This window comes from Maylandia zebra, linkage group LG16 (assembly GCF_041146795.1).
Source record: "Maylandia zebra isolate NMK-2024a linkage group LG16, Mzebra_GT3a, whole genome shotgun sequence".
Classification (NCBI taxonomy): Eukaryota; Metazoa; Chordata; class Actinopteri; order Cichliformes; family Cichlidae; genus Maylandia; species Maylandia zebra.
In genome coordinates this window covers 24,450,225-24,465,820 of record NC_135182.1, presented here as the reverse complement: position 1 = coordinate 24,465,820, position 15,596 = coordinate 24,450,225, and the positions used below count along the sequence as shown (strand labels likewise).

Here is a 15,596-nt window from a genome sequence, read left to right as displayed (position 1 = left end):
CCATCTGCAGGCAGGTGCAGTGCACATGCACACACTCTCACACGCACGCCTAGGGACACACACACACAAAAACACACTGAATCTCACAGTCTACACTTTATCAGCAGACACTCGCTTTGATTACATCCAAATCCCGCTACATTTTTATTGCATGTTTTCCAAATTAAGAAAAAAAAAATCTAAATGATGAATAATTAAGTGCTATAATTTAGGTTAAATAATTAAGCTGTCTTTAGAAAGTCATGTTTTAAGTACAGCATTCTTCAGCAGTAACAAAAAAAAATTACACTTCACACATTAACATGCATAGCACTTATCCAGATAAGGCTATCCAACAAAACCAGATCCACTTTCAGTTTGCATTAAAATGGTTTAAATATATAACCAGAGGTAGAGACGTTTGATTGCGACTGTAACCTCGTCTTTCCGATCTTCTTTAAACCACAGCAGTTTGCAACAATGCATGCGAATTTACATCTGTGAGATAAGCTGTGTAGTGTAAATATTATCTATGCGTTCATATACATACAATATGTGTACAGCCCCTCCATACCAATAGCAAAAAGAAATAGAAATTAGTCTACTGATAATAATAAACTTTATTTGTATAGAACAGGAAATAATCAAACTTAACTCAAAGTGCTTAACATAAAAAAGAGAATAGAAATTAATTATAAGAAGTAATAATAATAAAAACACAGCACAATGAAATACTCTAAATTTACTGTTATCGGCTCCGTCTTTCATTCCTTCATTTCAGTTTTCCAGTGAGCTGTGGCTTCAGAGATTGTTCGCTACAATTAGCTAAAAATAAATCTAAAACCACAAATTTTCCTGCTTGCCATTGATTTAGAAGAACTGAGCTCTGATTGAGACATTTGTGAAACAACTTGGCATAAACTATTCCCAACAATCAAAAAACAAAATACAAAAGAAAGAAAGAAAAAGAATTTGTGAAGGTATTATGCACTCAGGTACCTGTACAATGCTCTTCCCCCAATAGTAGCCAGGTTGGAGAAAACACCCAAGTCTGTCATGTTGTCAGGCCATGACTGAATGTTTAGAAAACCTAAATGAAGACAGGGATGAACATAGGTTATAAATCCACATGAGTACTGACAGACCAGAATCACCTGTCTATCACACTGTCCATTTCTACAGTGACAAGAAGAAAATGAGCAGAGAGAACCGGCCTCTCTCTAGAATTAGCAACATTCCAGAAACACAACAATGCAACTGCACCACCTGAGCCTCATCTGAAATCAGCGAAGCACTTCTAAGCCAGATAAATGTCTGGCACAGCAATGCCACAGAGGAGTTTGGTGCCAGCTATAACAAGTCTGACTTATCAATATTTTTGCATTTCCTTTATTTCCCTGTCAACTGTTAAATAATTTAGGAGATAAAATCAAAAGCTGAGAAAATGGCCATGGCTCATTTAGGATTTTTAATAATAGATTCAGAAATATGAAATATTTATTAGAAAAAACAGTAGGGGACTACAATCCCCAAGCCAACACCAGAGGACAAACAACAGAGGCTACGAGACCAAAGAAAAATCCACAGTGGGTAGAAGAGCAGAGGTAAGAGGGGAGGAGAAGGAGGTGGAAGGAAAGTCTAGACAAATATAATGGCATGTTTTAAAAGCTAAACATGCAATACTCCAGTCAATAAACAGTATCAGACTCTATTATGCTAGACAGTGTGAGTTCTTCCCACAGGATGCATAATTTTGTTGGTCCGGGAAGGGAGGAATGGCAGAGAAAGGTAAGTAGAGCTTGTGGCAACACAATGCCACGCTTGGCTTGATGACAAAAGACAAAGTGCATCCAGTCTGAGTAGTGACGGGGTCTCAATACATGCTTATTACTAATGCTTGGGAAATGTCCAAAACAGGTGAGGAATCATGCATGATTTTTTATTGCAGTTCCATCCAAAATGATGCTACTTCCCAAAATGGAAAAAACATTTTAACATTTTTTGTCATTTACACATTTTTTTTTTTAAAGTGAACCTTTAATGAGAGCATAATGGCAGTCATTAGGATAAAAGAAGAATTTTTTCCATTATATAAACCATTATGAGGTATTCGTACAGAATGTCAAATATATTGCTGGGGAATTGCGGTTTGTAAAAGGTAATTGCACTTTTGGTATTTGTCCATCTTGATTCTCATGATGTGCAGTTTATGATGCTGTGAGTGCCTCTTAGCCCAGAGGCAGCAGTTCTATAGAATCGTTAGCGCTGTACTTGTCAACACTAATTGTCTTAATGACAAAACCTGCAGTGCTGAGGCACCTCGCTGTTCTGGCACGGTGCTATTTCAGAGGGCTTTGGGTGTTCTCTACTTACAATAGCAGTCTACTGCCTGTTGAAATCTTTCCTGTCTGTTCCAATGTAGGGATGTGATAGCAGCGAACGTTTGCTATCTGTATTTGCTATCATCAGAAAGTGGGTGAAGATTGTTGATAAGAAAGGTTAAAATATATAAATAAACAGTCTTTGTCCAAGCAGAGAGACACTCTAGAAAGAGTAGGTTTCCGCAATTGTGTTATTGTACTGCCAAGTAATAGTAACTTTCACGGTGTAGTAAAAGAGACAATAATGCTAATAAACATGGCGAGCACTGAGCTGCTAAGCTACAAAAAAAGTAGTACAATTCTAAAGGTGACTGGAAAGGTAGCTAGAATGACTGTTCAGTGCCCTGCTACATACGAATACAGCAACGAAGACATGTGATGCAGTCTGTATATGTATATAAATTGTTACATAGAAATTGTTACATAATTTCATTGTGCAAGCAACTACAATGACAATAAAAGGTCTAAGTCTATATAGTTTGTGTATCATATGTAAAAATACACCAGTATTGTATTGTATTGTACATGCTTCCTAAAGTCTGTGCAGAGTAAATGGTCACAATGCATTTTTGGAACAATCTAACTATATACACATTAAATATCCTGCAGGTCTCTACACACTTCACATTTACACTTCAGGCAAACTTCATAATAGATCTTCCAGTGAAGAGCAATAAGAATAGATTACAGCAAGTTATCAACTCAGAGGTTCAACTTCCTTGAGGTAACTGTTGTTGCTGATTGGCATTAATAATAACTGAAATTAACTGAACTGATTTAAGTCTTTGTAGCTAATTTGTTTCTAAGTTGTGCTAGATGCCTTAATGTGCATTTGCATCACTATCAACAATCACATAGGAGCGGTCCATGAGGCCCTTCATAGGGGAAAAGTGTAAATGGCCTGCATTTGTATAGCGCTTTACTCAGTCCCTAAGGACCCCAAAGCACTTTACACTACATTCAGTCATTCACCCATTCACACACTGGTGATGGCAAACTACATTGTAGCCACAGCTGCACTGGGGCGCACTGACAGAGGCGAGGCTGCCGGACACTGGCGCCACCAGGCCCTCTGACCACCAGTAGGCAAACATGGGGTTAGTATCTTGCCCAAGGATATTTGGCATGCAGCCAGGAGGCAGCCTGGGATCGAACCACCGGCCTTCTGATTAGTGGCTGACCTGCTCTGCCACCTGAGCTACAGCCATCCCTTAAGTGTAGGCCTGATCCTTTCAGACAGATTGTGGAACCTCACTAGATAGAAAGATCAATGCCAAAAAGCAAGTCAACAAAAATTTTGTGTGCAACATTATGCTAGCGCTTGTATTTTTTTGTGTTTTCATGTGAATTTTCATGCACATGGAAAGATCACTTATCAGGAGTGTATGCTCTGCTGGGAGCCACATCAGCAGCACACCAATGTGCATAGTGAATTAAAATGTGGAACCACTTGGACAAGAAGGCCATGAGCTCATAAGCAAAGGTTAAGAGCGCTTAAGTTGTAGTGATTACATTCTGAGTCACAACACCGAGAAACCCACTTATGCTGAATCGTGCTAGCTACACCCACACTTTGGGTAAATCCTGACCTGGTAAGAAGCCACCGAAAAGACAAAAGCATAATGGATCAGAATTTGATTTGAGACAGAAAGATGCGTGTGGATGATGAAAGCTGTCCTACTACAGAGCTCATTTGAAAGCCAGAGCAACGCTAGCTGTGACCTTGGGGTCATGGATGCAGGTTGCCTGCTTTTGTAAAAAGTCACGTTCTTCTGCCAGCTCAGAGAAATGACAAGCTGAGATGACACACGTGTCTGACCACATGGCTGCTGGTTTATGCTTCATCACCTGCTTTCAAACTGTCATCACTAACCATCAGAGAGGAAAAGCAAGAAAACAAAATGACTTCGAAGTCAAGTTTTGGAATATATCTAAGTCAGTTTAAAGAGTAAACAACTGGACTTATACAGAGATTTATATACCTTAGCAGATACAAAGAGTTCAGATGCAAAGGTTTCAATCAACTGAGTTCAGTGTCTTGCCTGAAGACACGAGGAGCGGGTATCAAAATGGCCCCAATGGTGTTAATGGACAATTCACTCTATCAAATGAAAAACAGCTGCGCTAGTTTAACTTGCTTTCCTAACTCACTATAATCCTTCCTTTTTTCCCTTTGAGCAGGCTTAAATATTAGTTGTAACTGACATCAGTTGTCAGTTTCCATTAAGGAAAGCGCAATAATAAAAATGCTATTTTGTCTGCAGCATTTCATTTCTAAATCTTTCCTTTTAAGTTAGCTTTTGAACTGCAACAATACAACTCTTTTTCTATCAGAGTGGTTTATCACATTTAGATTATGTAGACAGATGGTGGTCGCAGCTCAAAAACATGATTTGGATTGTGAACAAGTAGGAAAACTGCTATTACTACTACATGTATGTTGGCACTTGATTGTGTATGTTTATTACCCCCCATATTAGCTTTTAAGAGTAACTGCCATTAGGTATAACAATATTTATTATTATAACTGCTACAGGTTATGTAGAAAGTAAAGTATCTAAGACACATCTTAGATACTTCACAATTTTCTTTTCTTTTAAAAAAAATATAACTGATGTAATCCTAAATAAATAAGTGGTGTTCAGATGAAAGGGACACACTGTTTAATAAGACATCTGCTTTTGTCATTCATGGCTAAATAGCAAGGCAAGGCAAGGCAAGTTTATTTGTATAGCACAATTCAACAACAAGGTGATTCAAAGTGCTTTACAGAGACATTAGAAACAAGAACAAATAAAAAGCATGATTTAAAATTGATTAAAACAAGCAAATAAACTAACTAACTAATTAACAAACAAACAAACAAACAAACAAACAAACAACAGTATATAAAATCAAAACAGATAAAATCAGAACAGTAGATAAAATCAGTAGTTAAATGTAAGTTTTGAAATTTAAGCTTAAAGTATGGATTTGGTGCTTTATTCAAATGCAGCTGAGAACAGGTGAGTCTTCAACCTGGATTTAAATAAACTGAGTGTTTCAGCTGATCTGAGGCTTTCTGGGAGTTTGTTCCAGATATAAGGAGCATAAAAGCTGAATGCAGCTTCTCCGTGTCTGGTTCTGACTCTGGGAACTGATAAAAGACCGGATCCAGATGACCTGAGGGATCTGGATGGTTCATACTGGGTCAGGAGGTCATTGATGTATTTTGGTCCTAAACCATTCAGAGCTTTATAGGCCAGCATCAGAACTTTAAAGTCTATCCTCTGACGGACAGGCAGCCAGTGTAAGGACCTCAGAGCTGGACTGATGTGGTCCACTTTTTTGGTCTTAGTGAGGACTCGAGCAGCAGAGTTCTGAATGAGCTGTAGTTGTCTGACTGATTTTTTAGGTAGACCTGTAAAGATGCTGTTACAGTAATCAAGCCTACTAAAGATGAATGCATGGACTAGTTTTTCCAGGTCCTGTTGAGACATCAGATCTTTTATCCTTGATATATTCTTGAGGTGATAGTAAGCTGACTTTGTTATTGTCTTAATGTGTTTTTCTAAGTTTAGGTCTGCATCCATCACTACACCCAAATTTCTCGCCTGGTTTGTGGTTTTTAGATGTATAGATTGAAGTTCTCTGGTGACCTGTAATCGTTTTTCTTTGGCGCCAAAGACTATTACCTCAGTTTTGTTTTTGTTTAGCTGGAGAAAATTGTGGCACAACCAGTCATTGATTTCCTCAATGCATTTACCAAGAGCCTGTACAGGGCCTCGGTCTCCTGGTGACATTGTGATATATATTTGTGTGTCATCTGCATAGCTGTGATAGTTTATTTTGTTGTTGTTTATAATCTGTGCCAGTGGGAGCATGTAGATGTTAAACAGAAGGGGTCCCAAGATGGAACCTTGGGGAACTCCACATGTGATACTTGTCTGCTCAGATGTGAAGTTACCTATTGATACAAAGTATTTCCTGTTTTCTACGTATGTTTTGAACCAGTTTAGTACAGTTCCTGAAAGACCTGTCCAGTTCTCCAGTCGTTTGAGTAATATGTTGTGGTCAACTGTATCAAATGCTGCACTGAGATCCAGTAAAACTAAGACTGACATTTTTCCACTGTCTGTATTCAGACATATGTCATTGAACACTTTGGTCAGAGCGGTTTCAGTGCTGTGATTCTGTCTAAAACCTGACTGGAAGGCATCGTAGCAATTATTCTGTTTTAAGAAGTAACTGAGCTGTTGAGAAACTGCTTTTTCAATGATCTTACTTAAAAACGGGAGATTTGAGATCGGCCTGTAGTTGTTCATTTGTGTCTTGTCAAGATTGTCCTTTTTCAGTATAGGTTTGATTACAGCAGTTTTTAGTGATTCTGGAAACACACCTGATAATAAAGAAAAGTTGACGATCTGTAACAGGTCTGACTCTAAAGTCTTTGAGACCTTTTTGAAAAAACAGCACTGATATTTTACGAGAATAGTTTCCTATTGCTTTTGAAAATATGACATCAGAGATATGATGTGTTCTTCTGATGGCATTGTCAAATTTTGGGGCTGGAAGGATGACAGTGTACACGCAGCTAAAAAGTGGAGGTGGCATGGAGAGCTGGGGGATTAACGATGTGCACCGCATGTTCTGGCTCTTTTCTTCATGGTGCGTGAAGGGAGAGCTGGGGCTGCGGGACTCAAGGCTAGGGACTCCCTGAGGGAGAAGCAGTAGAGAGAAAGAGGAGACTGAAAGACTCATATGATATTCATCTTATTCTGCAAGGCCTGTCCTTGGTTTGGACATTCTCAAGAGGAGGGGAGGACTTGAAGAAAAACACATATGCTGATACATGGAAGTATTTATAAGCATTGATGTGAAACTTTCCTGTTCAAGAAAAGAGATGACAGTAAGAGTAAACATTTGTTCTTTCTTTAAATACATACGCGTATAAGACCAATGCAGTGCAACTTATACACTTACCTGTAATTTCCCGAACGGTGCGGAACACGTTGAGTTTTTCCGGGTCCAACGCTTCAATGTTATGATAGATATCCCTGTGAATAAAAAGAGATCAGAATGACAAAAACAAATCAAGTAAAAGAAAAAAAGAATGTGTTTTAGTATTTCCATCTGTATGTGTAAGGGATATACCTACTTAGAATAGAATAAAATAGTCCTTTATTGTCATTGTACATGTACAACAAAAATGCGATACTTACAGGAAATTTTCTTACTTACAGGTAAGAAAAGTTTGCTACATTTACCAGCTGAAGAGGTAAATCATGTATGTGTACTGAGAATACCTGATTGGGATATTTTAAGTGAACTATATTAAATACATATGAATGAATGCAAACAAATAGTACTGTATATCCATGCAGACATAACTAACCACTAACATTATTCAGATTAATCCATCCAATTAACAGTTTGATTCAATCTGTATCACACTGTTAATAGCTCGATGGTATTTAAAATACCATATTTTCACAAGTATTATAATCAGTTTTATTTCAAATTGCAATTTTGAGTCAAAAACAAAGTTTCTGATTATTGAGAGAACAACTCAATAAAGGAGACTGAGAATGGAGAATAAAAGGAAGGAAGCAGTCAGCAGGTACAGCGGTGGAGAAGCTGACACAGCCCCGGAGAGATCTTTGCACAGAGAGGTCACACTTAGCCACTCTAAACTAACATCTGTTAAGCACACATGCTCTAAATGTGTCCATCATGGATGTTCACTTGTGTGCTAGCTGAAGAGTATCATCTATCTTAATTAATAATTGAATCAATCCCCCAATCTGTATGCCAGGTGACCCAAATTAAACACACCATCTATGCTATGAGACCAACAGGTGCACACTTAGTCTAGTTGAAGGCTAAAATGGTCACAGTGGACTAGCAGCTGCGATTTTTACTTTTAGTTACTTCCAACTTCAGTGGAGTGTGCACTACCTGTGGGCTCTTTTTCAACAATCCACTGTGAATGCTCAGTGCTCGCTCAGCTGAATACAGAAAGGCTGAATGGAATGGGAAAAGCCATTTTATATTTAGGCAGATTTTTTTTCTCCCACACTGTCTTCAGTCATTCCGATAAGCTGAATCTTCTCAGCTCTCACCCTTTGATTCCAGTAATGAGGAACACCAGGTTGCCATTGATTTTGGTGCAGTTGACAAACTTGTCAATGTTGTTGGAGTCCACTGTCTGAGCAGTCTGTAGGCTTGCTGTGCCTATCCCATCACATGCTGAAAGAAACACAGTGAAACCGTGAAGAGAAAAAATTGCATCAATTAATTCAATGGTGCAAACATGCAAAATACGAGGTAGATTAGGGGTTTGATGCAATCAGGACAACATGTACTTTTCCTGCATTTGCCAAAATAAACCCAATAGTGAAACTGACAACAGTGCATACATACAACTATATAGTGTTAATAATAAAATAGCTAAATCGATGGAGACAAACATTCAGTAATTATCTGCTGCAACTATATGTTTGAATTTTACCTTTTGGACAGATGTCAGTACAAGGGATGCACATCTTAATGCGATTCTCCTCCACCTCCATCTTGTTACTGGGGCATGCTCTCACACAGGAGCTGTGGTCTACCACAAAGTTATCTGGAAAACAATTCATTGTAAATGTCAAATACAGATGGCTGCTGTTTGTCACACTGGAACATACAGAACAATAAGTGGCAGTGGAGTGTAGGCAGTCACATAAAAAAAAGTGCTGAAAGTGACTTTGAAAGTGACTTTGCCTCACCATTATTTTTATTTATTTATTTGGTTATTTATTTACTTATTTTGCATAGGATTTATGTGAAAAACTACCAAAATAAAAAAGCTGCATACTTTCATAACAGTAAACAGTTAAATGTTTATATTATTCTCTATCCTGTGTCTGTTTAAAAGTAACAATGCCTCGAAGCGCAGAGCTCCTCTTCCCTCCCTGCTGGTTGGCCTTTTCAGTGATGTTTTGAACAGCATGGGGTGTCCACAATTAGTTGTGGGTGTGGTGAGTGATTAGCTTGTGGTTAGCAGTGGCCAAAGAATAATTTATGAATAAAATGACTAAACATTATACACAGGAGTGAGAAGAGCTATGCTGCTAGTGCAGACGCAGGCCTCTACTTCCCCGTCACCTGTACTGGCTTTGCAAACAAGACTGCTTGTCAAGATGACATGTTGGAACGACCATTGACCATTTATGTACCCCCAAGAAGTGTAACAGTGTAGCAAGTCAACCATCCATCCATCTTCTTAACCACTTATCTAATTTAGGGTCGTGGGGATGCTGGAACTTAAACCAGCTTTCACAGGGTGAGAGGCTATGTACATCCTGGACTGCCAACTTATACGTACAATGGCAGTTATGTCAATTGGACTGGACTTAAAAGAAAAAAGAACATACAAATGTGAGAACCCAGCCTAACAAATACATCCCATGCCTCTTATTCTGACCTAAACTTTAAAACTTAATGATGTAACTTGACTTTTTCTACTTCTAACACAAAACTTTATACAAGTTTTACTTTTAAACAGCCATTTGCTGAAATTAAAATAAAAGTCCTTTGCAAAATGTCGCTTTTACAAAACTGTAAAAGTCAAATTCATCCTCACAGACATAGTCACGCTCACACACACATAAAGACTATTTTAGGAAAGAGACAAGCTATATTTATGTTGCTAGTATTTGCCCTAAAAATGATCTACCAGCAGTAATGAGAAAGTTATGAGAAACCTAAGGAGTAAATGCAATTCAAGAAGCAGCTGCATTTATCTTCCAGTCCAATGCAAATGAGGGTTATAAAGAACATAACAGGCATTGCTACTGTCCATTCCTCCTGCTTGTGGGTCTCGAAGACCAAGGAAATCAGCTGATGGATTGCACATGGATGCAGGTGTAATTATCCACAGTGAACTGAAACTGTCCCATTAAATTAGTACTTAAAGTGTAGCTATGTAGAGGTTATGACTTAAGATTAATGTTTAAAGCAGTATGCATGTATGTGGAGTATCCATGTTTGTGTGTGGGGGTGTGTTTGTCTGTGTGTGTATGTATGTATGTTTGTGTTTGTCCAGGTGGTCAGACTTACGTGGACACTTCTTGACGCAGAAAGCTCCATAGGTGTACTTTGCCCTAGGGTTATGCTCCAGCTGGAAGGTGGTAGGGTTGTAGACAAATGGCTGAGGGCACTGGGTCACACATGCCCCACTGTCATTAAAGTTGGTGCAGGCCTGCAAACATCCACATAAGTATTATTAGCAGTAGTAGTTGTAGTAATAGTACTAGTACTTGTAGTGGTAGTAGTATATTTACATGATCCGTACACAGTCACAGATTAGGTTACTTTTGATTGTGTGGCCAAAATCTGGTTTCACGTTTATTCATAACTGCTGCCAGCCTGACCCCAGGTTTGTATTGCAATTTCCTTTCAATGTCCAGTAGTGATATTACTGAAAGGTGGAGATGGAGACTATCAGCATGCACCCAATGATATTACAATCAGTTTAATTTTACTAAGAAAAATCAAGCCGGAGTGGAAAAAAGTAGATACAGAAATCGTATTTTGCTTGATTCTTTTTAAAAAAGTTAAGCTACAGAATTTTAGTCTGGTTGAGCTCTGGACTTTGACTGGGCCATTGGAATACCTTGATCGTTTTCTTTTCCAACTATTAATTTTTAGATTTGCTGTACTTCCCATCACAGTCTTGTTGTATGACCCAATTTGGACTAAGCTGTAGCCACGACGCAGACAACTTGACATATGACTTAACAATACAGAAGAGTTCAGGTTAACCTAATAACTCCAAAGTGGCCAGATTCTATGGCTACAAAACAAACCTGAATCCTCACCCATCTACCAACGTGTTTAATAGTTGGTATGGGGTGTTTATAACATCCTGTGTTTTGTATTTGGCAATAATAATAATGGGTTGGATTTATATAGCGCTTTTCAAGGCACCCAAAGCGCTTTACAATACCACTATTCATTCACTCTCGCATTCACACACTGGTGGAGGTTGTAGCCACAGCTGCCCTGGGGCAGACTGACAGAAGCGAGGCTGCCATATCGCACCATCGGCCCCTCTGGCCATCACCAGTAGGCGGTAGGGTAAAGTGTCTTGCCCAAGGACACAACGACCAGGACAGAGAGTCCGGGGACTGAACCGGCGACCTTCCGGTTACAGATGCGCTTCCCAACCCCTGAGCCACAGTCGCAAATGTGTCACTATGGCCACACATTGCAACTTTAATCTTGTGTGTCCCAAAATGACCAAAAGTCTTGTTTGTTAAGGTTTGTTAAGATACAAATTTGCCCACCCAAGCTATACAGCATTGTTCTTTTTAAAGAGAAAAGGCTTTCTCCTGGCATCTTTCCAAACAACCTATACTTGTTCAGTCATTTTTAGTTATGCAATTGTACTGTCCTGAACTTTAACATCCATCCATTTTCTTCTGCTTATTCGGGGCCGGGTCATGGCCAAGCAGAGAAGCCCTCCCTCTCCCCAGCCACCTCCTCCACCTTATCCGGGGGAACGCCAAGGTGTTCTCAGGCCAGCCGAGAGATATAATCTCTCCAGCGTGTCCTGGGACATGCCCGGAAAACCTTACCCAGGAGGCGCCCAGGGGGGCATCCTTGTCAGATGCCTGAACCACCTCAGCTGGCTCATTTCGATGTGGAGGAGCAATGGCTCTAGTCCCGAACTTGGCCGAACTTCTCACCCTATGTCTAAGGGAGAGACCAGCCACCCTTCGGAGGAAACCCATTTCTGCCGCTTGTATTTGCGATCTCGTTTTTTTCGGTCACTACCCACAGCTCGTGACCATAGGTGAGGGTAGGGACGTAGATCGACCGGTAAATTGAGAGCTTCACTTGTACACTCAGCTCTCTCTTCACCACAACAGACCGGGCCAGCATCCGCATCACTGCAGTCGCTGCACCAATCTGTCTGTCTCCCAATCCCTTCTCCCATCACTCGTGAACAAAACCCTGAGATACTTGAACTCCTCCACTTGGGGCAGGGTCTCGTCCCTGACCCGGAGTGGGCACTCCACCCTTTTCCCGGCCGAGGACCATAGCCTCAGTTTTGGAGGTGCTGATTCTCATTCCCACCGCTTCACACTCGGCTGCGAACCGTTCCAAGGCGAGCTGGAGCCCATCACCTGATGAAGCCAACAGGACCACATCATCTGCGAAAAGCAGAGATGAGATCCTGAGACCACCGAAGTGAAAGCCTTCCGCCACTTGGCTACACCTAGAAATTCTGTCCATAAAAATTATGAACAGAATCGGTGACAAAGAGCAGCCCTGGCGGAGCCCATCACCCACCGGGAACGAGTCCGACTTATTGCCAGCTATGCGGACCAAGCTCTTGCAATGTTCGTATAAGGACTGAATGGCCCGTAGCAATGGGAACTTTAACATGTAACATGCTAACTGAGACCTGTAGAGTCTGAGATGTAACTCTTGGACTTTTGGTAGTTTCTCTGAGTATTTGACCTTGGGAAGATGAACGACTTTCTTAAGTGTTTCCTACTTGAATGAACAATTTTTGTCACTGTAGGCTGATGGAGTTGTCCGTTTCCAGATTGGGCAGCAACAATTGCTTCTTTAAGCTCATTACTGATGTCTTTCCTATTTAGCATTGTGTTAACACACACTGAAATGCTTTTCACCTCGACTTCATTATTATTTTGTTATTGCAGTACCTGCCAGTCCATTGTAAAAATTAATAACAAATATGATTGAAATACTGATGAACTTAATTATACTTTGTTTTACTTTACACCCAGAGGTTGACTATATGCACACACTGGTACAACTGTTAGGCTACGTAATTATAATGCATGTGGAACTTGATTTTCTGGATGTTTGCTTGAGGAAATTTTCTCTGACTGGACCTCCTTAAATTTTAATTGAATATTCCTGTACTAAGACATGTACTTATTCTATATGTGTTTACAGACCCTAAAAAACATATACTTGTACACATTTAATGTTATCTATGATAATAATATAGAAATAAATTCTTGTGTCTAAAGACTTTGAATTTGCCAGGATTCAATCAAGAATTTACTTTGCCATTTTCTCAATTTTATGATGATTGTGAAGAGAACAGAAGAATAAAAAATTATGATACAGAACTTGCTTTTCCAAAGCCAGGAAGAAGAGCTCGATTAGCCACGGACTCACAGCCTCAGAAACAAGTTTAACATGAAAACAAGCACAGATAAAAGTGATAAAGCACATGGCAAAAAGTCAGAATGAAGAGTTCCCAGTGAAGTCTATATTTAACAATGACACTCATGTCAGGAAGAAAAGAGAATTAAATGTCATCAAACGATATTTGCCATACAAGTGGCATTTAAAAACTGAGTGAAATCCATTTTAAGAGGTACCTGAAATTGAAGGAAGGAAAAAGTCACAAGTAAAATGTGTCAGACTTAAGAAACCAAAAAAAGAAGAAGAAGAAGAAGAGAAACGTAAAACAAAGTGTTAACACAAAATGTTATCTGCGTAACCATATTGACATGGTAATATCACCAGGAAAATGATCACTTTAACCTCTTTTGTCACACCGTAATGATGTAAAGTGTGTGTATGTGTGTGTGTGTGTGTTCACTTACAAAGCAGTCTGTGTCCTTTGGGCCATAACAGCCACCTGCACACTCACGGTGGCAGCAGTCACTAACAAAGGGACCAAAGCAACGGCCGTCACACTGCTCCGCACACACTGTCTTAGTTACTTTGAAGTTACAGGCATGTTAAAAAGAGAGAGACACAAACAAAGGATAAAATGTATATACAATACACGTACTTTATGCATACATATATAAAACGTCTTAGCCAGTTCAAATGGCAGGTGAAGATAAAAAAATTAAAGCCCAGTCACTGGAAAGTTGTCACTGTAAAACCTTTGAGAGGTGGGGGGGTAACGTCAACTTCATCATCTGCTCTGGAAGTTATATATACTATACTAACCTACCTACCATCTATTGCTTTGTAAAATGCATGCATACACATGTTTTTACATGTGTCTGTGTCTGGTGAGTTCAGCTGAAGCAGAAGTTCTTTTTACCACCTACTAGCTATCTTCAATCATGTTTTCATCTCTGCTCTCGTCTGCTGTCTGGCTCAGTGCGACAAAGACATAGCGATTCTTATCTGAATGTACTACCAAAGTGAACATCTGTCCACCTTTGCAATCATATGGGCGGCCGCATGTCTGTGTGCCTTTCTTCTTGACAGCCATATATAAATGTACATAGGACCCTGCTATTTCACAGGTAAAGACAGCTGGTAATTGACATAGCTTAAGTGTCAGCAGTGGGACTTTCATTATAGAGCAGGAATACATAACTAAGCAGTTATGGATGAACCAGTAAAGTTGGCACAAGATAAAGTATTGGGGTGGGTTAAAAAAAGATATTATACATAGTGGTTTGGATAAATGGATGTACTGTAATTACAAATTAAACTATTTGCATAATTTTGTTGTTATCATATTTACTTTTACTTCTAAATGACTGAGGCTCTCTGTTCTTTTTATACTCAGTCATGTTGGTAATTAGTGACAGCTATGGCTTTTGGTTGTATGAGGTGAAAGATGCTCGACGATGTGGAGCCAGCGTTAACTGAACACAAACAACAAAAGCTTGTAATAAGAATAAAATTCAATGTCATTTTAAGAATATATTTGGTGATAAAGGTTAAAGCGAACTGGTCAGAACTGAAACTAAGAAAGTAAATTGCAACAGTAAATATTACTGGGGAACGTAAGGCTACTATTGTACACCATTACACATCTATTGGTGGTGCTTATTTTTGTTTTGAGCAGGGCTATTGTTTTTTTGATCTGTGTTATGTTTCCCTGCAGCCTTGTGTTGACAGGACACCATCACCATGATAGATAAAAGCTATGGACAAGTCGCCAAACAAACATGGACACACAGACACACACACTCATGCTACTGAGTGGAAAGCTACTGATTTACCATCAGTAGCATTCAATTAACAGTGCCTGGCCTGCATTGATATGGTCTGCTTTATTCAAAAGACACTTTGTCAAAATAATGGCCAAGCCACATCGCCAGAGACGGACACAATTATGTTTGTCAATTTGGCTTTAAAAATCCACTTTAACCTCCTAGGACCTGGCGTCCACATATGTGGACATCACATTTTGGGTTATTTAGACCAAAATACTAAATTTTGCTCTACAAGGGCCTGATATCCACTTATGAG

At 39.4% G+C, this 15,596-nt stretch overlaps 1 protein-coding gene across 3 annotated transcripts in view; it reads right to left on the bottom strand.

Annotated features, from left to right (window-relative positions):
* The window catches only part of erbb4b (erb-b2 receptor tyrosine kinase 4b), a 343,553-nt gene that overhangs the window by 88,003 nt on the left and 239,954 nt on the right, over positions 1-15,596 (bottom strand). For all 3 annotated transcript variants that reach the window (XM_076875129.1, XM_076875130.1, XM_004555522.4), the window contains exons 6-11: positions 13,979-14,097; positions 10,443-10,584; positions 8,851-8,964; positions 8,462-8,588; positions 7,323-7,396; positions 979-1,069 (exon numbers count right to left, since the gene is read on the bottom strand). In XM_076875129.1, coding sequence (XP_076731244.1) covers positions 979-1,069; positions 7,323-7,396; positions 8,462-8,588; positions 8,851-8,964; positions 10,443-10,584; positions 13,979-14,097 — 667 coding nt within the window. The remainder of the gene's footprint in view (positions 1-978; positions 1,070-7,322; positions 7,397-8,461; positions 8,589-8,850; positions 8,965-10,442; positions 10,585-13,978; positions 14,098-15,596) is intronic.